This window comes from Glycine max, chromosome 12 (assembly GCF_000004515.6).
Source record: "Glycine max cultivar Williams 82 chromosome 12, Glycine_max_v4.0, whole genome shotgun sequence".
NCBI lineage: Eukaryota > Viridiplantae > Streptophyta > Magnoliopsida > Fabales > Fabaceae > Glycine > Glycine max.
The window spans coordinates 2,114,713-2,139,088 of NC_038248.2; the positions used below are offsets into that span (position 1 = coordinate 2,114,713).

Genomic DNA, 24,376 nt, shown 5'->3' on the forward strand with positions numbered 1-24,376 from the left:
TTTATGCATCATAAAATATGATTTAACACAATAGAAATAACACCCAAACTTAATAATGCTTTTATTTTGAGTATATATAATAAAAGAAGCAAATCCATGAGATCTAAGATGGATAAAAAAAGATTAGAATCCCAACGTAAGGATGGCCCAAGTAAACAGATTCCATTGGCACACTGGTTTTGAATCACGTGGAAACTGCCCCCACTACCATGTGAGTTGCAGACAGTCTGACCATAATTTGTTTATTTAATACTAATAAAACTTTCTTGTCGAAAACAAATGAAATGCTAATAACACCCGTCTTAAAAATAAATGTTTTTCTTTCTTTCGTATAAGCTTCAAATTAGAATTTGGATATTGTTTATTTATTTAATACTAATAAAACTTTCTTGTTGAAAACAAATGAAATGCTAATAACACCCGTCTTAAAAATAAATGTTTTTTCTTTTGTATAAGCTTCAAATTAGAATTTGGATATTGTTTACCCGTTGGTTAAGAAATTAAAAGAAAAAATATTTATTATGTAAATTATAAAAAAATAAAAATATTATAAATATTATAATTTTTCGTCTTAAGCATTAACTAGTTTGTCTTAGAAATTTATCTAGATTATTTTCATCATTATACTAATAAACAAAATTTATGCATGACTAGTATAAGATTTCAACTGATTAGAAATTATTGTAGTTATTTTTTATAAAATTTAATAAATTTATTATATTTAAATATTTATATTAAATGATATTATAATTTTTTTACCTTTACACTATTACTAAATGCTATTTATTTTTTAGTGTTTTTTATATTTTTTTTATTAATCTTTCTGATATTTAATAGAATATGTAAGTTTTCTTAACGAGTATTGTTATGAAATTGGTTATACAAAAGAAAACCACTAAAAATCACGATGAGTTATATTAATGATACTTTTAATGAAATACCTGTTTTCAATTTCATGAAACAAGAATTAGTACTCCTATTTCTTAATAAAAACAATTAATGAAAAATATGTGTGTTTTATATATTGAAAACATAAAAATATTTAACATTTTTTCGTATAATAAACAGGGAATTAATAGGATGTAAAATAATTTATAGTTACTTTCAATTAATAATAAAAATATTGTTTCAAAATTTTAATGTAGTATTAGATATTTATTATTTGAATGTTTTTAATTTTTAAAGAATAATCTTTGAAATGTTACCCCATCCTCTTTTGACTTTTTGGGTTTTGGGCCACTGGCCAATAACACTAGGGCGATATTATCAATGATATGTGGTTGTAATCTCCGCTTTGTTATTATTCATGCAAATATCTTACGAACATGGCTATCCAGGCAGTGCCCATTTGTTGCTAAATGATAGGAGACAATAAATTATGCCTATCCATTAAAAGCAACGACCTGCACACAAAGATTTTTTGTTTCACATTTTTCTATGCCACATGTTTAAGAGTATTTTCGTTTCCATCATCATTTATAATCACCAATGCAAACAAACCAACCTTATGCATTATATTTTTCTATAAATATGGCGATACTATAAGTGAATAAAAAAAAAAGAGAAAGGTAAAAACCCAAGCAAAAAAGATTAAAGATATGATACTCATATAACAACAAATCGTACAAAAATTTATATATTATCATATTTTGTGTCTATCTCTCTTTTTAATCCTATATCATTTATTATAATTATAATTTTTTCTTTTTATTTGTTTTTCTCTCTTAATTGAATATTTTGTCATATAAATTGTTATATAAGTATTATTTCTCAAAAGAGATTAAGTAGAACGTGAGAATTGTTAGTATTAATCTCATAATGGGAAGTTAAAAAGGAAGAAAGAAAATGAAGATGGAACATAAAATAAGAAAAGCAAAAATCAATTATAGTGAGTAGTGATACCGAGAAAAGAATTGAAAGATACTAAAAAAAAGTAAGGTTAAGCTCTCGTGTTACTATACTCGTTTACTTATTTATTTTATTATTTTATCTTAATTGTAAAAAATAATTTTATCTCTTATAATAAAAAAACAAATAATCTCATTAATTATCTATTCTTCAATTATTTTTTTCCTGTTATTTTCTAGTTTTCTTTAAAATCTGTACCATTATTATCATTATTATTCTCATCTCTTATAAAATTGTCATTATATTGTGATGATACCAATGATAATATTAGTGATGGTGATAAACAATAATTAAAAATTGCTCCAAATATGTGAAATGAAATAATAAAAGGTTTGGCTCAAATTTCTCAATTTAATAAGAATAATTTTTTAAAAATAGCTAATGAAATGTTACACTGTTGATTAATTAAAATGTTTTAATTATATAAAAACAACAATTCCATTATACATACTAATTTATAATTAAATAATACTGTACTAAAAAGTCTGTTCTGATTAAATTTATTTAATGCAACAAACAAAAAGAAATGACCTTTTATCTGGCATAATTATTAGGTCACATCAACTCAAGTGGGAAGGTGTGGAATCCATTTCCACTCAGTGATTTTTGCAGTGTGAATGAAATCAAATCAAATATAGACATAGAGGCTGGATCCCTAATTAAGGACTGAGATAATAACGTTCCGTAAAGTAGGCAATTGGTCACGGGTTATTCACATTAACGCCAGTCATAAATTTGAATAAGCTTGGTAGAAAACGTTTTAAATATTTTTAATTCACCTAATTTATTTTGATAAATTTTACTGTAAGTTGTATGTTTTTTTAAAAAAATCCTGTTGCAAATGTGTGTAATTTAATTTTATTTATTTATCTATCGTTTTCAAAGTTGAAAATATATTAATTATCTATTGTTAATTGTATTTCTATTTCCCATCGAACTTTTAATTAATTTAGATAGTTATTATAAAAGTAAAAATTTTAAAAAATCAATAGAGGATAATTTTACTAAAATATCTTTATCTTCTTTCTTAATTTCAATAAACGGTATTATAAGTTGACTTAATAATTATTTTCATTCTTTATCTTATTCTTTTTTTCTCAATTTAATCCTTCATCTTCTAAAAAATTTATTTTAGTCATTTATCTTATTTTAAAGATTTAAAATAATTTTTAACTATATAAATATGTTCAAAATGAATTGTATCTAAATATAATTCAAAGGACAAAATTAAATAAATTTAAATAATTGAAGAATCATTTTGAATGAGATAAAACATATTTTGAATCTTTTAGATAAAATAAAGAATCAAAGTGAGCTTTTTTAAAAGATCATTTTGAGCAAAATAAATCAAATAAAAACCAAAATAATTATTTTGCCTGAAATTTTTCAAGACAACAATATTTATTAGAAAATAAAATTAAAATAAATTTTTGAATATCTCATGAAAAAATGAGAACTTCAATCAATTTAGAATATTTTATTTTCCCAAAATTAATATTACAGTCATTTTAGAACAAAGAAACCAATACTTTATTCAAATCTTGTCTCCACAAACAAACACACGTATCATATTGAGTGACCTTTATCTGAAAGAAATAAAAAGTTAACTTTCCTCATGTTTAGTTGCTACGATCTCAACCTAGGATTAAAAGTAGTCGAGTTGGTCCTTTTGAGAATTTCCATCTTAACATGTGTTGTTCGTTAATAATAAGACAGCACATAGATAATACACGAAATTAGTGTCCAAGAATATAGTTAAGCCAAAATCCTATATAGTAATGGTCATTACGCATTACAGCAGAATCTCCAAGGTAGCAACACTGCAGGAGCAAACTATCGACAAAAAGCATCTTTTCTAGGTAGATTTGAAATCGACAGAATCATCTACACATTAAGGAAATTGACTTCAGAAGCTCCGCAAACTTACAGCAGTAGGCTTCAAAGATAATCCTAATCAAAGGGAAAAAGGAAGCTTGAAACTATAGGTAATAATTATAGTTGCCAATCTATTGGATCAATCCCCATTTGCTCCAGAAGTTGGTTAGTGCGAGAGAAGTGCCTGCTCAGATAAATTTAAATAAACACGAAAAGTAAGAACAAAAAATTGCTTATATGGATGAAGGGAAAATTGTTCAGGTGGTGTTTTCAAATATCAATTGGATATCAAGATCCGAGTTTCAGTTCACTTCATGAGTCTACAACAAAGCTAATCAAGATACGGCACAAATGTGGAACAAAACATGCGCCAGCTGTATTACATCAACCACTATGTGAATGACTAATGAGAAACTTCATAGATCATGCTAATATTTCTTTCATTGGCTAGTGACTACTAAATACAATGAAAAAATAAATACATACAGTTTAAATCCGGCATTGATTTTCAAATGCTAATAGAGAGCTTGGTTGAGTGTGAGAAGTTCAATTCTAGATTAAAATGCAAATGAAAGAAAATGACAATGTATTCTAGACTTTTATTGTATTCAAATATATGTTCACTTTTCGGCTTCCCACTTTCCACTTACTCAACCAAGTACACCCTAAATGTTCCAACATTTACAGCCTTCCAATTTTTTAACGTTGCAGACTCCAAAAGGAAGTATTTTGAAACAAAAAACTAATAAATGTCACACAAGCTATAAAATGCAATGTATCATACAAACAAACTACTCTAACATGCTCACAGAAAGCACTCTGTTGAATATATTTCTTCAATTCAGCATTTCTTCACTAGCAGTTAGCCAATTCTCATGTCCTTATTCTTTACATAAACTTAAAGGTCATGAATGCATGGTTGGCATATTATAAATGCAGAACAGTTAGACGTTTGAACATGCACTGCTATATTGACACAGATTAAATTTTAATGCAAACCGCCTTTACCTGCAGCCAAAGAAGCCTCTATTTGCAGACAAACCAGAAGGATGTGCAGCAGTAAGAACATGATGCTTTCTTGCATCAATTAACCTGTGTATATGACACTTGAACAAGTTCATCAACAATTTTCACAGAATTTATCTTTCAGGCAAGGAAAGAAAAGAATCCAATTTAGTTTTTAGAAAACAATTTCCAAAAAGCAGCCTGCAGTTAATAGATGTATACTTGCAGTAACTTGTTCGTCATCCATATCTCAAAAACAAAAAATTACTTGATATTTTATTTTTTCAAGCTGGCTTTGGAAAATTATCAAGGAAACTATTGCAAGCCCTGGTCACTATTTCATGTTTGATTTCAAATGCTTGCTATATTGTCACACAATGGAAGTACCTAGATTTTTCCCGAGCAGAGTTTCCCCACAACAGAAACACAACTCCTTCCTTCTTCTGTGAGATGGTCTTGATAACAACATCAGTAAATTGTTCCCAGCCTTTTTTGGCATGAGAATTTGCTTGATGCTTCCTGACTGAACTCAAAAGTATAATACCAATAAAAAAGAAAACCACTAGAATACAAGCATAAAACACCAAACATGGTGAAGGACAGATTCATACTAGATAAGCAAGCAGGTAGTGAAATATAAACAAAATGATACCTGTAAGTCATCAATATACTTCATTATAATTTCACAAAAATAAAGAGTCTAACCTGTGAGAACAGCATTCAGCAAGAGAACACCCTGAAATGAAGTTAAAATTGTGATTAGATAATATTATTTCAAAAATCCCACTCACTGAATGAAGTCACCCATTATGTTAAAACTAAAAATATTTATACTGATGAAGTCACAGAATTCACCCATCTTTCTATTGAATACATTTAATTGGCACCCTTATAAAGGTGAGAAAAATTTTAGTTACTGACAAATAGATTTTATGTTCAAATCATACTAAACATTTGAAGAAAACGATTAAGAGGCCTTGACCATAAAATATATTGGCCTAATTACGACAAACTTTTTCATATGCTTTTATAGGAGAAGAAATAGAGATACAATGAATCAAACTTCTCCTGTAAGTTAAAATCAAGTTATGCACTTCAGCTTTTGGAAAAGTTTGATGAGAGAGATTCTATAAAAGCTAAGGCACATAAATTGATTCTAAAAAAGCTAAGGTGCATAAATTAATAATTTGCCATTACAGAGAGTACTGTGTAGACAGACAGTAGCAAGAAATACAGTGTGTACATGTATCCTGTTTGTTTTAATTGCAGAGTGTATACTTGTAAACAAGTGGACAAATTAGAAATAGATCAATTCATTGGATTCAGTCAATGGTTCTCACATCAAATTGAGTATGAAAACTGCTAGTCCCAATTGTGATTATTGCTTGAGGATCCACATTCCCCTTATTGCAATCTTTGTAAAAAGACAAATCCCTACACATAAGTCAGGCACATGTCGGATATTGTACCTGCACAGCCCATTTTTGAAGATTTCCATGAGTTGGAATGGAGCAGCCAAGGTCTTGGTGAAGTTCCTTAAATATATTTACCAAACTGGAAGGGACTTTGATTCCCTCGGGAACCGAGAATGAAAGCCCCATTGCTTGACCAGGACCATGATAAGGGTCCTAAACATAAAACAAGGAACACAAATCACTAAAAGAGAGTGAAATCAGGGTCAATAAACTTCTCCGTAAATAATTATATAAAAAAAGATAAAATGAATTGAGCTTCTTTTATTAGCTAAACTTGATTATGTGCTTCAGCTTTGAGGGAACAGGTTTTAAATTGTGGTCACACTTCTGTCACATATCTTGATATTACAAGAACTTGAACAAAAATGCAGTCACAATTGTGGTTGCGTTGCACTCTCATACACCCAAAAAACTTGATGTTGCAGTCTAAATCACGATTACGGGCCAATTTTTTTACCATTTTTTAAAACCTTACAAGGGAGCTTCTATTAAAGTTAGGTACCAGTTAAGGAAATAAAAAAGAAATGTTTTGATTGAAAATCACATGAAAGCGCATTTAAAAATCATATGAGAGCACCTTTTGCTGCATCCCAATAAAAACTTTACCTTTTACTTTCTTAACTAGTGTCCTTAACTTGTGACACTGGTTAACATTTACCTTAAAGTTAAGTTATAAGTTGATTTTAACTTATGAAAAACAGTTCAATTTATTTTACATTTCTCACTTATTTTCTTCTCTGATAAATGTTTATAGCGAAATTTGTTCAAAAAGGCCCCATGTTACCAGGGAGCTTCTATTAAAAGTTTTGACTGAAAATCAAAAGAGAACGCATTTAAAAATCATATGGGAGAGCGTTTTGACGCATCCCAATAAAACCCCCTTTTACTAGCATTTACCTTAAAGTTAAGTTATGAGTTGATTTTAACTTACGAATAATAGTTCAATTTTTTTACTTTTCTCACTCACAGTCTTCTCAGATAAATGCTTGTAGAGAAGTTATTCCAAACACACCCTAAAAGTAGAATGACACAAAAATCCAGCAAATCCACGAACCTGGCCAAGGATAACAGCTTTCACTGTATGAAAAGGCGTGGAGTTAAGAGCGTTGAAAATCAAGTGCGTCGGAGGGAAAATGACGCCGTCTCCGCCCGAAATCTCACTTTCAACGAATTTGGAGAGAGTGAGGGCATAGGGTTTTTGGAGTTCACCAGGTAGAGCTTCCAACCACGTTTCTTCCACCAGCAGCTCTTCCAGCTTCACGCCACCTAAACCTGATTCTGCGTTTTGAACTATCAGAAACGACGTTAGAATTTCCGAAACGACAGAGGGAGGGTTTACCTTTGCTTTTGGAGACCCTCTCGACGCAGAGTTTGAGATTCCTCTTGGACTTGGCGAGGAGCTTGTTGTATTCCATGCGCAACTTCTGATCGACGGAGAGCGTGGAAGCATTGGCGTCGTCGGATTTGCATGATGCGGGGAGAGTGGGCTTCAAGCGCTTCGAAGCGGGTTGGAAAAAGTCCGTTAGGGTTCTCGATGGCGCAGAAGCCATTTTTTTCCCTTTGCAATGGCGGGAACGGAAACACAAGGATGAATGTATTGTGTTCTTTTCCCCCCTTTTCAGCTGAAGTGATATTTATACGGCGAAGCACGTGATAAAAAAATCATTCAAGTTCAAGCTAATTTAATTTGCGAGGAGTGGAAAAAATAAAATTGTTACATAATTTCATAAAATTATAATGTGATATTTTAAATCTTGTATCCTTTTGAGTTAAGGTCTTTAAAATAATTTATATGCATTTTAAGTTTTTATAAACTAAGTTTTTAATCTTTTCAAAAAATAATTAATTGAGAGTCATATAATTTTTTTGAAAAAAATGTAAATTATATTAAATCCAAAATAATACAACAATAAATCGGACATACCCCACAATCAAAGAAAAAACCTATAATTAATTGAGAGTGATATAATTGATTTGATACGTAAGAGACAAAGAATATAAGAAAAAGTTATGGGTTTGAACCCTTTTCATTAACAAATTAAACAATTAATATTGGTTTTTTTAAAAAAAATTATTTGTTTGTTTATTAAAAACAGAGAATATTTGTGTATTTTAACCATTGGTTATAAATTAAAATCATATAATTTTTATTGAATAGATGAACTAAAATCCGATAAAATATTTAACAAAATAATAGCCAAAAACGTCTATATTTTTAGAAACAAAAACCACATTTAAATCATTTTAAGACTAATTTAGTTGTTAGTGATTTTTATCAGAAAATATTTAGGTGACACATGTTCATTTTTTAAAAACTAAGTATGCATGAGAAACGTAAAAAAAAAAAAAACTAAATGTTTTACATTTGCCTGAAGTTGTAATATTCGGTCAAATGGGTATCAACAAAGTACTCATTCATTGGAATAAAAAAAAATGATACAATAATTCCTAAAATTATAAATAATCAACCCTTTATTATTAGTTGGTGTAATCTAACACGATTAAAAATATTAAATTAACATCTAGACACACATCACATAAATGAAAATAACCAAAACGTGAAATATTAATAACTTTCATGTCTTTATTCTTCATTTTGTCTATTCATTAGTTTCATATTAGTCTTAGAATTTACTCATCGAGAAAATGTCATTATCACCATAATAACTCCTAAAATCCAGTTGAGACCCTCCACTTAATCTTGTATGTTTCACACAACTTGATTTTAGGGATTATTCCACAAATATTAGTTGGTGAAAATACCTAATAGGTGGCAAAGGAATTTTAGGAAGGTAAAAATTTCCACAAATATTTAGTCATTTTCATCTTGTATATGCCAACCATGTGTGTACTTGAGTGACTCACTTTAGCAATAACATGCCAATTCAACATTTTTTAATGGTGTTATCTACACCAACTAATGTGATGATTTACAACCTCAAAGAGCATACAATCATTTTTATTTTTTAATTTCAAGGACAAAATTGACTGACTAAGTATTACAAATTTTAAAATTTGAAGCGCTAAATTAGTAATTCACTAATTTTAATGATCTTCATGATAGCATTGCTTGCAAAAAAGAACTCTTGCAACTAAATTCTGAGTGGATTCACAAATAGGTTCTTGAAAGTGTGGCACTATCAATTTAGTTTGTGAAAAGTGTAATTCATCATTTATTGCATCCATCGACCATTTTCTTACAATCGCTTTATTTTAAACATATAAAAAATATTGAAAAATTAAAGCCGTCAACAGTTTTTTTACAGCAATGTTCATCCAACCAGACTACTTAGTTTTAGCTCATTATTTACGATTAATCTCAGGTTGAGGCTTTGTGAGTTTAGTCGATGTTTGGTCCGACGGTGTAAGTGCCAGTTAACTTGGACACTTCAATTTGACAAAAGCTTAAAAATGGCCAACAGAATCAGAATGATTCTATGCAGTTACTTTGTTTAGAGGACCTCTCAATCAAACTATTTTATACTATAACCATGGAGAATCAAATATAAAAAATTGGATGCAACTGCATCCTAATGCAGTTCCTTCATAAAGTACCCGAAAAAAGTCCACTACCAAAATTAAAGTAATCCAAGGGTTCAGGAATTGGAACAGTCGGCAGGAGATTTTAGCGAAATACTCTAGCTCATGTGAATAACAAATGTTTTTATGAAGACAATAATTAAAAGAGTACATTAAAAAACAAACTTAATAGCATTCGCAAAGCAACAAGATATAAGAAACTCCTCCTAATTCATCCTCTGAGCAGCTTCCTTGGCAAGAAGCTTCTCCTTTGCTCTGGTTTTCGCTTGAGATTTGGATCCCATGATTCCACCACCCCATTTCTTTCTGTACTCGTCATATTTGTCATTGAAATTAGCCTGAAAGGAAACCAACCAAAACACAATACGATCAGTTTTTTACAACAGCATTAACAGCATAAAAGAAACATAATAATTTAATCAACGCCACCTTGATAGCCTCCAAAACTCTGCTGAACTCCAATTTATCTTCATTCTTAACAGTTGTCAAGCACAAAACAGATGCAGTTTTCTTATGGACAACCTGTTGAAAAGCATATGGATTTAAATCAGTCATTCAATCCAGTCATAGAGTATGAAAATTGCAATATTCAAAGAAACTTTACCGTTCCCAAGCGGGCCTTTCCCTTCACAATGCAGTACGGAATTTCCATCTTCCTGCACAATGCAGGAAGCCAGACAACCAATTCAATTGGGTCCACATCGTGAGCAATCACAACAAGCTGTGCTTTGTTCTGCTAGGAAAAAATAAAATCAATATCACTTAAAACAATGGGTTAAAACTACAATCACAAAAGGGTAATAAAACATCAGACAACCTGCTCAATGAGGTAGGTAACATGGTTGAGACCATACTTCACAACAATGGGCTTCTTAGCTTCAACGGTTTTGCCTTCAGCCTCTGCCTGAGCCCTTTTCAAGAGCCTCTCCTTCTTTTCTGCTTTGTCCTCTGGCCTGTATTTCAGAAGTAACTTGAACAGACTTGTTGCTGCAGATTAGATTAATAAGAAACATCAAAATTAGGAACAGAAAACATTGAATATTATCATTATCATACAACAAAAATGCAGCTAGCTTGCAATCGAATGAGTCAAAGGAATATTCTCCTACAAGAACATCACAATCATTAGCCTTCATATAATATATGTGACTACCTCAACATTTATTTCAAGAGCATTGACAAAAAATAGCAAGATAGCCTAATTTACCCTTACAAATCACCAAAATAATATCCTATAGCAGATAAATCATCATATTCGGATGTGCCTAGGTAAATAACAAATGTATAATGATTACACCTCACAGAACAACACGCATAAATATACTAGATCCAAACATTATGCAAGTTATTCTGACCTAGGTTTTTGTCAAGAGTTTTGGTGAACTGGTTCAAAGCTGGAGGAACCTTCAACCTCTGCTTCAGAATCCTCTTCTTCCTCTGAATTTGAACATTCTTTGGCCACTTCACGAACCGAGTCAAGTCTCTCTTCGGAGGCAACGCCCCTCCGATTCCGAACTGCTTTGGACGCTTCTCGAACAACGGATTCGAAACCTTCTCCTGAGATTTCAAAACAGAAAAAGTCACTTTCAAAATAAAAATTAAAAAACAGATAGCAAACAACCGAATCATGAATCGAAATGAACTCCAAGTAGTTACGTACAGGCTTCTTCTTAGCGGCAAGAGCCGGAGCCTTTCCACCTCGTTTGGGAGCCTACGAAATCAAACACAGTAACAATTGCACATTACGCAAACGAAAAAAATGTTTCACATCAAAATCGACGCAAGAGCTAAAACCTATCTAAGATATAAGAGAAGCGAAGAAAATGTAGGCAAGCATGTGCAGAGATGATCTGAAGTCGTGAATAGAACTCACCATTGCTGCAGTTGCTGTTGTGTGGCGAAGCAAGGCGAGCGAATCTGACTCTCGGAAAAACCCTAGCTAGGGTTGTGTATTATATATGAATATTGGGCCTGGCAACAACGCCTTCGGCCCGGTTCTTAACATTCTTTTTCTTTTTAATTAATATGTGTTGAATTGAAAGAGAAAAAAGAATGCTTCATATTCATTCTGATTTAGTCATTAATAATTAATAAAGTGTCTAAATTAACTTATCTAAACATGCGAAAAATTCTACTATAGAGATTTAAAATTTACCATTAGTAGACTAAAAAAATTAAAATACGCTAATAGACCCAAAAAATTAAAAGGCGCTAGTTTTAAAAAAGGATACATTACATTCTATTTAGCATGAGATTTATTTAAATGAAAATGAAAACTAAACTAAAACTTTTTTAAAATATTACACACTATTCCATTTGTATCAACCGGATAAAAAAATAATAGATACTAAAAAAGTATTTTATTAAACCAAGGTTAACAGGTTAGTTAACATTAAAGATGTTAAATACTTTTTTCGTGTAAAAATCTTACTTCAACAAAATAAAACTATTACCGTAATACAACTCACATTCCAAATATTTAACATAATTGATTATCCGTTAAATAGATACACATGATTTTTTTTTAAATATCCATGAATATGATGGTTGCTTACAGAAAAAATATCCTAAAAATATTTTTATTCTCAGTCACTCACCGTTTATCATCTCGGAAAACATCACCGGTGACGCATTGCAACTACAATACTTGGAAAGGGGAAAGGGTAAGAACAAGTTTTATTCTCAGTCACTCATTGTTTATTATCTCCAATCCGGTTCACTTTTTTTTTTATAAAAAAAAACACCAGTTCACTCAATGCAAATTAATCTCAACCACTCAATCTAATAACATCAAATCTAAGAATTCGTGACAATTGCATTAAATATTCAATAACAAAATTTGCCTATAATAATCCTATTTTGCTCAAAGAGAATTACTTTGAGTAAAAAATACTTATAGTCTATACAACAAATATTTGTTAACAAAAGACACGTTGGGTAGGGTATGACATATATTATCCTATCCTACGCTTTATGTGGATTAGATGTTAATATCTCCCTGTAAAGACCAAATAATGAACATCCCATGTCCCATTCCTACTTGTAACATCAAAAACTTCATTACACCTCTCAAAATCATAAATAATATAGTGGCTTTTGAAATGAGAGGTTCAACCGTGGGAACTCAATTGTTCGACCTAAAAATAGATTATTGAACCAATTCCTAGCCTCCATAATATAGACTCACAAATTATCCCAAATAACAACAATTGTCGCCAAACATTTGAAACATTCTCAGCTTTTAATTTTTTTGGTATTGGGTGGTCCCCATATTTGTACTTTGATAATAGGATTTTCTCCCACAATCTACTTTGGGTCAAGCAAAACTCATAGACAACCTTCAACATGAAAGCATTAGTAACATATCTAGTGATTCTTATGCTTATTCCAGCCATTTTTTGGAAGGCTAATATGATTCCACGCCACTGTATAGCTTTCTTATCTGTCGAGTCCCCGAAAAGAAAGCTCCTAAATTTTTGTCTAAAACCATCACAAACTAACCTATAAGATGAAGTTTGATTGCAAGGAACATGAAGGTATCACTATAAACTCAACTTTGCTAAAGATAAGCCTTCCAACAAGTGATTATTTTTCACCTTCCAAGAATTAAGTTTGGTTGAGACTTTATCCATAATATCCTTAAAAAAAGCCCTCCCACACTTTATGATACACCATCAATTCTACCAAATCCAAAGGCTTCATTGATTTGACCAATAATATTCCAAATAATATTCCTTGATATTTAGATCTTAATTTTGTCACTGTTGATAGATAGTCCTGAACTAGAACATGCAAGTTGAAATTATTTCTACCTGTTGACAAGTTGAAATTAATTTGCTAAGTAAAAAGTATTATATCGTTTGCATAAGCTCACTTTAGAAAGTTTGATAGGCATCCTTTAACATTGGGGGTGTGGCAACCGTGGACTAGTTTTAAGTGGTCTACTACTACTAGTGAACGATTTTGTTTTACCTACACAATAATAGGTCAAGTACCGGTTACCTTTTATGTTTAAATTAATTCTTTAAAGAATTTAAATTAATCTTGTTAATTAGTACTAATACTTTCGTTTTCTTTTTTGTAACCTAATTTTCCTTTTAACCCTTCAGTCTTTTCCCGAGTTCAGTTCTTCCCTAGGTGGCGTTCCTCTCTCCGTTGCCTTTTTTATTTTATTTATTTCCCTACCACTTCTTCATCACTGGCAACAACTCCTCCACTCCTCCTTCATCTCCTTCTTCCATGCTATTCATGTACTCAGAATAAAAAGAAATTATTAAAAAAAAAACCACCAAACAAAACAACACTAAGAGCCTTCCAATCCACATCCCTGTAAAATGAAAAAGCCCACAGGCAAAGAATCCTTACGCATTCACATGTAATTAACTAGTGCAAAAAACCATTTTAATCCAAGAAAATCACAATCAGAAAAGAAAAAAGTAATCATTGTCGCAAGTGGTGTGCCGTTCCCACAAGCACCACTGCCCCCACCATAGTGTTCATCCCTGCAACAGAAGAGCAAAATAAACAAAGCAAGGAAAAAAAAAAGAACGAAGAAAGCAAAAAAAATTGTGAAAGAGGAATTAAAATACCAACAAATCGTCACACTCTAGCGTGTGTGTGTTGTGTTTTGGATTGTCTATTGGTGTTTGTGCTTGTGTTGTTGCAGAAGAAAGGGGAAAGGGGAAATAGGCGATGGTGGCGGCGACGGTGCGAAAGAGGAAACATGAAAGGGCCACCATTAGAAATCGCCACGACGGAGGACTGTCGGTGCAGCGGTAGGAGTTACCGACGAGGGGAGAGCGCGTGAGGAGGAGCGTCAGTGTAGATGTGGGTGGAGTGGATCCCAGATCTGGAAAATAAATCATGTTAAGGGCGGAGTCGTATCTCGCGACGGCGGAATCGACGAAGAGAAGATGAAGTCGTCGTCGGAAGAGAAGACACAACTGAAGTTACTAATCCAGAGAGAATGAAAGAGAAAGAGAATTATTTTAAAGAAAATTTAATGATTAATAAAAATATATGATAACCGGTTAACATACATGCTGTTACCAGTAAAACAAAATGATTCACTGGTGGACCACTTAAAACTGGTCCACGGTAGCCACACTCTAACATTGGTCCACCATAACCTCAATTAGTTTAGAAAGACACTCCAAGTATAGAACAAATAAGTATAGAGAAAGTGGGTTTTCTTGGTAGCTGCCCCTTGAAGGCTTGAAACTTTGTAGAGCTTCCCTTTTTACAAAAAACATCCGTGAAAGGCATTGATATACAATGCCAAACTAGATTGATAAACTCCTACAATACACCATTCATCTCTAATGCACCCTTTATTAAAAAAACATTTCAACTTATCATAAGCCTTTTTCCAAGTCCATCCTTTATGCTTCATAGTGTATCACTTCTTACGCTACTATATTGCAAAGGCACCTTTTATGGAAATGTCCACTTTAGGGATAAGCATGATAAGGGTTGAATTCACTGCATCCACCTATGGATTATAAAACTGCACTTGATGAAGTTGCATATAAATGGGCCAACAACCAACCATTAGCTAATATAAGACTAATTAAAAACTATCATTTTGTGGTGCCTTTGAGAATAGCTCTTATGTCTTTATCTTGGATAGGTTGTAAAAATACTTGTTTTTAGCTATCTTGTAAAAATGAAAAAAAAATCTCAAATAGAAAGTGGACACCTCGCCATCATCCTCCAATAAGTTCCTGAATTAGTCTTGTGATCATCTGCTCAAGATTTAATTGATCATTGATCCAGACTCCATTGTTTCTTTCTTTCTCCTAATAATCGTAGTGTAGGGGAAATATATAGAATCTTTGTCTCCAAAAACGTCACCATTTACAAGTAGACCTTCAATACCAATGTAGATCCCCCCTAAACCAATACTTTTTCTAGCTCTCCCCTCAACTGTCCTTGTAAATGTACCTGAGACATCATGCAATGTCATCACGTCTATGCAAATATATCTCTATTCCACACAGACAGATTATCCTTGAAGCTCTTAAGGGAAAGAATTTGACGCATCTACTTATAGTGTTCTCACGCCGGGTTAACCAAGTAGCCTCGAAACGACAAGCCCTTCTATGATTGTCTTTGCTTTAGGGATGCTCCAACGGGTTGACATTGGCTAACTAAAATTTCAACCTTCAATATTATTCACAAGGACTCTATCTAGTCTTTCAAACAAATTGTTTTTCTACCACGTGAAGAGGAATTCTCAGAAGCATGCTCAATCTCCCATCAATACATGACTTCCCAGGGGTCCCTGGTAGAAGCAACTAATGATCGAAGTTCCGTCCATAGAGGGATGTCTGACATGAACTTGAGATTTTGCATACTGCCGTAATCACCCAAGGTTCTTTGCCCGTGTACTTAACTTTCAAATGCATCAACTGAGTAAAATGGTTCAAGCAATGCACTTTCTACTTTCAAAATTTCCAAATGCACCACATGGCCCCTATCCCACCCTGGGGCTGAATAATGGATGGTTCATCAAAACCAATCCTTCCCACAAAACACTTCACTTTTATGGATTTTCTGTGAGAACCATAAGAGAGCAATCAAACTCTCTACTAAGGATCCTTCACCAGTGTGGTGAATCCCTTACAACTAGTGCCTCTACAATAATATTCATTGGGAAATGTTAGAGTGGGATTGTCCGGTTGGACAAAGTTTCTCCTTGCACGAAACTGGCATGAACTTGCAAATCCATTTGAACATTGGAGGTATTTTCAACTACCATACCTTTCTCCTGTGTTTTTACCATACGAACTTCTTGATTCTAGGTGCTACTGCAACCAATAATCTGTGTGGGACAATCTCATCAATAGCATCTTCCTCATTACAAATTATTCACTGAATTAGAGCTCAATTGAACCTCACAAAAAAGGTCACAATTTGCTACTGCATCTTAATATTAATTTTATCAAAATAGAACTTTTTTTTGTCAAGTAGAAGATAACTGCAACATGTATTTGCACTAGCAGGAGATTGATAAAAAAAACAGTATTTAACCAGCAAATGAATATATCATGTAAACCAAAACTAAACACGCTGGACTAGTACTGCAAAACAGTTTGCCAAATCAGATAGCTATTCATACTGGCAACCTGCTGCCCTAAGCCACTAATAACGAAGCAAAGAAATCTATCAGTGAACTTGTGAGGGATTACATAAAAAAAATCCCCACTCAAGAATGGGTCATGACTGGCCTCTCTTGCCCTATATTATCACCAAAAAGAAAAGACCAAGTTTTCATAACATGAAAGCTAAAAAAAACCTGATCAAGGAATTATATCTATATACCAAATGTCATCATGTATTAATATGATAAATTAAGAGAAACAGCTACCCAACAACAGACTAAGCATCAGCTATGAGGGAACATATTAGAAACAACACAGCCATTCAGTATTGTCCAAAGTACAATGACGTTTCTTCCAATCCCTGTTCTCCTCTTTACAGCTTCCACGGAAAGCCTGTTGCATGGCAAAGGAGCAACCATTCAACAGAATGCATTGAAGATAAACAAGAGACTAATAAATATTTCTTGTTAAAAGAGATTAGGAAGCTATTGCTTGACCTTGACAAAAGCACATGCATATGCAATAGAAGAATACAATGAAACAAAGAGAAAGGTAACTCTTCCTGATCAAGTATAAAAACGAAATACTGGAGGGGCAGACAATGTTGGATTCAAAATCCCCCCTTCCTTCTGTTTTAGCTTTTCCAATAAACATAGGCCTTAGCCAGTCTTTTGCAGATGTCTAAGGTCCAATTTTAATTTACCACCTGCCACTTTCTAAATTATTCTATTTAACAAAACATATGAAAGTATCTTGTGTGCCATCTATCCTATTTAAAGGGCAAAGGAGGTAAATTTAATCAGATATTTCCATTTATTATATTTTGTTTCATTTCTCTACTTGTATTTCCTACACATTGATGTCTCCAGCACCTTTTCTTACTGTCTCATTTTCTCTCACAACTCCTTAAATTTGGGTACAGTGGTATTCATGTCCATGTTTTTGAATCAAGTTTATTTAAAACCCAACACCACCAACAATAGCCTTGTCCCACTAGGTGGTAAGTAGTCTACATGGATCACATGACGCCATTAGTTGGACTTGTTTATCATTCGCCATGAGATCCCTCTTAATAATTTCCTCTAATGTTCTTCTCGATTTATCTATCCCTTATCACATGGATAAAATTTACTTTCCTTACCAGTGCCTTCGTTGCCTTCTTTGCACATGTCCAAACTACATTAACCAATTTTTGGTTGATTTTCCTCTACAAGTGTCACACTTATATCTCTTTGTACACAATCATTCTTTATGGCGACACATTCTTCTTAACATACTCAATTGATCATTTCCCATACTTCCACACAGTTTGTAAACTGTGAGGAATTTTTGTTAAACTTAGAGAAATTGGGATAAAAACGGTGTGTTCTCCACTGGAGAATTCTCATTTAAATAATATGATACAATCTGATTTCTAGCCTTGAAGTTTGCTAAAAATCTACAAATGATAACCTACGGCTGGACTAACTAATTAAGGATATAATTACACAGTTACAGCTAAACAACCATGCAAGATATGCTGGTTTAAAAGGCCAACAAATCTGCACAAACAAAGCCAAATAATCTGCCTATCAATTCTATTGACACCCCCCCTCAAATTGATGCTGGTGAATCTACAAGCATCAATTTGCTGACTAAAAAATTACGCCATTGACGTGCCAAAGATTTGGTAAAGACATCTGCTAGTTGAACAGATGTTGAGACATGAGGCAAAGTGATAATTTTGTGGTCATAGGCTTCCCTAATTGAATGACAATCGATCTCTATGTGCTTTGTTCTTTCATGGTATACAAGATTTGCTACAATCTGTATGACACTTGTATTATCAACATACAATGGAGTTGGTGCTGCTTGTAAATAACCAAGTTTTGAAAAAAGACCCCGTAACCAAATATTCTCAGAGCATGCTACAGACATGGACCTATATTTTGCTTCAATAAAGGATTTAGAGACTGATTCCTGTTTCTTACATTTCCAGGAGACAGGGGCATCTCCTAAAAACATACACCAACCAATAGTAGACTTCTTTGTGTTGGGAGATCCAGTCCAATTAGCATCATTGTAAGCTTGAAGTTGTATTGTTGCATCTGTAGGAAAGAAGAGACCACGACTAGAAGTGGCCAACAAATATTTAATGATTCGTTGTATTGCTATAAGATGCAAGTGTCTAGGATTTTGCATGAATTTGTTGACTGTGTGGACAACAAAAGAGATATCAGGTCTTGTAATGGTTAGGTAGATGAGACTTCCAACTAACTTTTTGTATAATGTTGGGTCTCTTGTAAGAGTTCACCTTCATCCCGTCTTAACTTCCATAGGAGTGTCGACCGTAGTTGCAGTGGTGAGACCACCTAGCTTAATTAGATCCTGAGTATATTTGTGTCGAGTGACAAAGATGCATTTTTGTTGGAATTGTACTTCAAATCCCAAGAAATAAGTGAGCTGTCCAAGATCTTTCATGTGGAAAGTTGTATGCAGCAATTGTTTGATTGTAGTGATAGCCTCTTGATCTGAGCCAGTGACAATAATGTCATCCACATAAACAAGGAGGAATTTGGGTGACCAAGACGCTTATGCCATAATTGGAAATTAATAGTTTAGGAATTACAAGAAATAAAAGGCAGAAAAAAACATGGTGACAACAATAAATAAAGAGGAAAAAGACATCCAACTTAAGACCCCTTCGCGATCATCTTCCCTTAGTGTTGATCCTGCACAAGACAACCAGATTTGGAGAATTCAACTCTGCAATCATTATCAACTAATTGACCAACTGAAGGGTTACTGGTGAGATCAAGGGAAACATATACATTGGTAAGAGATGAAAAAATATCACCAATTGTTGTGATAGGTAAATTGTTTCCATCTGCAGTGTGTATTTGTAAATTACCGGAGTAATTTGTAACATTGGTAAGGGCAACAACATTGTTGGTCATATAATTGGATGCGCCAGAGTCAAACTACCAAGGATAGTTGGGTAAAGAAGCTTTACCGGAAAGACCCAAAGCAGAAAATGCTGAAACGATCATTTGTTGAACCATTTCAGGGGTTAAAGTTGGCACAAAAGCAGGCGGATTCTGATCCCCTGAAACAGGAGTAGTAGAAAAGCCAATAGTGACAGTGAAGGCTGTTGCATTTCTCCGTGGTGGTCTGATTTGACATTCTTTTATGATGTGACCTTTTTTGCAGTAATTGCAGAACTTGTTAGGATAGTGGGAAGCAAAACTTCCATGGCTTTTGCAGCAGAAACATTAGACAGTACTCATGTCTCATCCTTGAGGTTTGTCTTGTATTGCATACACCACAAGAAGGGAGGCATATTTCTGCTGTTCCATTTTTGTTTGAGTGAGGAAACATTGTTCTTCACGAAACAATTCATTTAGGCATTCATCCAAGGAAGGGACAGTAGCTCTGTTCATTAGGTTGGTTTGAATGCCCTCAAAATCAGATCTCAATTTCATAAGAAATTGATCTCGTTTTGTGGTGTCATGAATGCTTTGGACTTCAGTTTGTCCTTCAGTTGACAAATCTTTATAGACAATGTCAATATATTCAGCCCAAAGATTCATGAAATGACAATAGAAATCAGAAATTAAGAGACTATCCTGTTGAAAAATGGCAATTTCATGTTCAAGCTGGAACCTGCGAGCAGTGTTGTTTTGGTTATAAATATTCTTCATATAGTCCCACATCTTTGCAGCCGTGGTGAAGGGTTTGAGATTGAGGACGATATTAGGCTCAACAAAGCCTATGATCCACGTAATTTGTGCATCTTTGACCTCCCATTTGGCATGTGCCTCCTTGTGCGTAGTTTTGTTAGGAGTAGAATTAGTTCCGTTAACATGAACCCAAAGCTACTTGCCTTTGACAAAACTGGAATGCCCAGGTGGAGTAATTCTTTCCATTAAGACGAACAAAAAGGACATCATATTTTTCAGTAGACATGATGCTGAGAAAAATCGCAAGAGGAGATAAAACAAGAAACTGGAGAAATCAAGAGCAGAACCAGGATCAACTTGAATAGTAACCGCACTGCAAACAGTATCGTGATGTGAACAGTACTGTGCCGTGAACAGTACTGTGGCATGAACAATACCATGCAAGAGACTAGAACTGGGAACTCGAAGACTAGGAGCGTAGCAAAGAAAAAAACTAGGTTGGGATCAAAACCTAGACTGATAGCATGTTAAACTCAGATAAATTGGGATAAAAACTGTGTGTTCTCGTTTGGAGAATTCTCATTTAAATAATATGATACAATCTGATTTCTAGCCTTGAAGTTTACTAAAAAACTATAAATGGTAACCTACAGCTGGGCTAACTAATTAAGGATATAATTACACAGTTACAACCATACAATCATGCAAGATATGCTGGTTTAACAGGCCAACAAATTTGCACAAATAATGCCAAATAATATGCCTATCAATTCTATTGACAATTTTATTAATTTCCCTATCGTTTTGTAATATTAATCCCATATACTTATTTAAAACACACTAAAGATTTAAAAAAAAAATCCCCACCAATAGAAGTAATGACAACCTTTTCTAGACCTATCACTTATTACATATATTGTGTAACAAGAAAGCACTTCAACCAACATAATTAATCTCAAGTAATTTTAACCATACCTCTAACTAGTCGATGGGAGATACACCCTTATAAGATCTTTCGCAACAACCTTTTTTCTACAGGTAGGGCATTTACCCTGAGCACTTATAGCAGCTTTGATGCAATCCTTGCAAAAAATATGACCACATCTTGTCGACATTTCATGTACCATAGGGCCCATACATATTGGACAGTTGAAGACAAGCTCCTTTGGAGGTTCAGGTGGCTTTTTAAAACTTTGCTCCTACAAAAGAAAAATCCAAGTCAGAAATTAGAATTCCAGTAAACCTTTACACTCATCTATTATGTTCTTTATTGAGGGGAATAATTAAATTTATACAAGTTAATAAGATAAAGGAAATCAAGTTAAGTTTGAAATAATAAACTGCTCTACCAACACAAGATCTGTAAAAGCAAGCAGCGATATCCAAATGCCAAGTATGCAACAATTCCATCAAATGCAAGTAAAATGTTTTCATTTAAAAAACAACTAAAATCTTTTATCTCTATGATTCTTCAAAATTTGCAAGCCATTCCAGCTTTTATTCAGCAGTAACCTATTCCCACAATGATTGGCACTCTTCCCCACCCAGTATTGACTAAATCCTTGGGTACCAAACAACTATAAGCAAAGACTATTAGTCTCCACCAACTACATATAGCTGTTTAATAAGCAACAGAAATCTGAACGACCAATTCTAAGCAACTATTGACTAAAACTGAATGCTTCTTGAAGCCAAAAAATATAAAATAAAACAAAACAAATAAAAAACACAATACATAAATGCCTAAAGATCATAGCCAGAAGCAAATGATAAAGAGGTAACACCAAATTATGTTTCCAAGTTGGGTATTCAATAATTACATATTTGACAGTTAATTTTATTTTTCTTTCAGATGAACAGAAGATGAAATACAGAACGTAGAACAGTATGTCATCTTGGAAAGGTTTTTTTACCATGGAACTGCTACCGCCTTCCAAATTTATATACTTATCACAATTAATAATCAGATTTGGCAATTCTCTTCGGCGTTTGTTGCGCCTAGTCTGATCTTCTGCAACAATCATGAATGGCAGATAAGTTAACCACCATTAATCACAGAGAATAAAGACCATTTTGCAAAAAGACAACTTTAGGTAACATGCGAGGAGCACAAAAAGTCCCTACCTACAGAATGTTTGGGGAGGTAAACTCACATAGAACAGACCATAAAAGCAGAATGAACAAGATATTCAGCACAATATCATATATATGATCACAATTTCTTATTAAAATTGAATCCAAAGTTTGAATTTACTATTATTTGCTTTAGCAACTTCTAAACCCTGCTTTTATAAGTTAATCACTGGGATACAGTAGCATTAGTACCAGACCCTGTAACACAATCAGCATAGAAAAGCATTGGGAAAGTTAGAAGAGGAACTACTGAAATACATTATGTGGATATTTGCACTGAAGGGAAGACATGGGACTAATTCATTGTCACTGGTAGTAACACATTCTCACTTGTACACAAGTCTAGGGTTACCAGTCTTTGGCTATAAACAAACTTCCATCATATCTTCTGCCACTTGAGTTCTATTGTAGCCTTTGACTACCTTAGTTGAGTCAAGTCTACTTACTGGTCATGACTTATGAGGTTATCTTATCTGACAACTGTTGTCTTCTAAAAACACAATGTTCAACATTAGCACAACCTGATGAGAAAAAGGCATGTGAAAGGGGAGGATAACATTACCTAGATCAACATCAACTATAGTCCTCCTACGAACTCTTCTTGAATTGTTTTTAGCCTAAGATGGAACACAAATGAAAAAATGAGATTGATTTCCAACAATGAAATATAATAAGTGAAAAGATAATAGAAACCAAACAAGTACAGGGGAAGATAAACCTCAGCAAAAGCCCTTGGGGTACATTCAACAACATCATCATCAATGGCTTCCACGTCAATCATCGGAGGTTGAGTAGCCTGCTGCTGCTGTTCAACTTGAACTTCTCGAGGCACCGACTGAGTCGAAGGTCCCTCCTGCTCACGATTCTCACCAGCTGGTACACGGTTAAGGTCAAGGTCCAACGCTGTCTTTCTCCTCCGATAACTTCTGACGGCAGGTCCCTTGCCTGCCCGAGAGCTCATATTGGCACACTATTCCAGTATCCAAGATGCAGTCTGAAAAAATCCAATATCATACAAACGTTGCGCTTAGGAGAATGTCTAGGCATAAAATAATAGGTGAAGTGGCAAACTTTTAAGGTTAGAAGACAATCACAAAACAGAAAAATTCAAAAACTTAAACAACCTAAACACACACACAACGCCAGCACTACAATCTGTGCAAGCATACAGCGATTCCCTGCAACTGAATAGAAAATTAAAGAATCACTACCATCTTCCATCACTATTTCTCAAGTCACGTGACTAACTTTCTACGTACCTACAACAAACAGCACAGTGCTAGATTACATAAAAAAACTAAAGCGTGTTTACTCTGGTGCACGATAAAGCTTCTTGAAGTAACCCGATTCCAATCATATCACACATAATCATCAATTTATCAGCGGAATATATATAAAAATAAATAAATTGATCGAACTAAAAAGAAAAAAGAAAAACCGAAACAGAACAGAACAACACCGATTGAAGCAGAGGAGAAACCTTCTGGAAAACTAGGGTGTAGAGGAATTGAAAAGAAAACACAGAAAAGAATAGCGATACAGAGAAACGGAACAGTAGTGAGCGATCTGAGAAAGAAATTGAAACCCTAAGAGACTTACCGGTTGCGAAAAGACGCGAAGAGGGGGGGGGAAAGGGAGGTAGGGTTTGAGGAGAATTTGAAGGGAAGGGGAAAGCTAT

General features: G+C 33.5%; 3 protein-coding genes across 7 annotated transcripts; all 3 read right to left on the reverse strand.

Annotated features, from left to right (window-relative positions):
* Positions 1-3,660: 3,660 nt before the first annotated feature.
* Positions 3,661-7,886, reverse strand: LOC100818241 (uracil-DNA glycosylase, mitochondrial). Of its 3 annotated transcripts, none has more exons than XM_006591993.4 (7): positions 7,603-7,886; positions 7,318-7,535; positions 6,258-6,416; positions 5,494-5,524; positions 5,176-5,311; positions 4,792-4,875; positions 3,661-3,967 (listed from the first exon to the last, which is right to left on the reverse strand). In XM_006591993.4, exons 1-7 carry the CDS (start codon positions 7,811-7,813, stop codon positions 3,901-3,903), a joined length of 906 nt encoding a protein of 301 aa, XP_006592056.1. In that variant the 5' UTR covers positions 7,814-7,886; the 3' UTR covers positions 3,661-3,900. The 3 variants fall into 3 exon arrangements, with proteins under 3 accessions (XP_006592056.1, XP_014619936.1, XP_003540731.1); XM_014764450.3 differs by having other exon boundaries at positions 7,318-7,553; XM_003540683.5 differs by having other exon boundaries at positions 7,318-7,541; positions 7,603-7,885.
* A 2,000-nt stretch (positions 7,887-9,886) lies between these two features.
* Positions 9,887-14,806, reverse strand: LOC100775472 (60S ribosomal protein L7a-2). Of its 2 annotated transcripts, XM_003540687.5 has the most exons (8): positions 14,393-14,806; positions 11,677-14,305; positions 11,464-11,514; positions 11,159-11,360; positions 10,621-10,790; positions 10,408-10,536; positions 10,233-10,325; positions 9,887-10,141 (listed from the first exon to the last, which is right to left on the reverse strand). In XM_003540687.5, the coding sequence occupies exons 2-8, from the start codon at positions 11,677-11,679 to the stop codon at positions 10,010-10,012; spliced, it is 780 nt and encodes a 259-aa protein (XP_003540735.1). In that variant the 5' UTR covers positions 11,680-14,305; positions 14,393-14,806; the 3' UTR covers positions 9,887-10,009. The 2 variants fall into 2 exon arrangements, with proteins under 2 accessions (XP_003540735.1, XP_040863276.1); XM_041007342.1 differs by lacking the exon at positions 14,393-14,806 and having other exon boundaries at positions 11,159-11,514; positions 11,677-11,771.
* A 2,295-nt stretch (positions 14,807-17,101) lies between these two features.
* On the reverse strand, positions 17,102-24,376 carry LOC100306616 (uncharacterized). 2 transcript variants are annotated; one of them, XM_041007049.1, is made up of 6 exons: positions 23,823-23,952; positions 23,417-23,692; positions 23,261-23,315; positions 22,479-22,576; positions 21,541-21,764; positions 17,102-17,299 (listed from the first exon to the last, which is right to left on the reverse strand). In XM_041007049.1, the coding sequence occupies exons 2-5, from the start codon at positions 23,657-23,659 to the stop codon at positions 21,543-21,545; spliced, it is 618 nt and encodes a 205-aa protein (XP_040862983.1). In that variant the 5' UTR covers positions 23,660-23,692; positions 23,823-23,952; the 3' UTR covers positions 17,102-17,299; positions 21,541-21,542. The 2 variants fall into 2 exon arrangements, with proteins under 2 accessions (XP_040862983.1, NP_001237594.1); NM_001250665.2 differs by lacking the exon at positions 23,823-23,952 and adding an exon at positions 24,298-24,376 and having other exon boundaries at positions 17,280-17,299.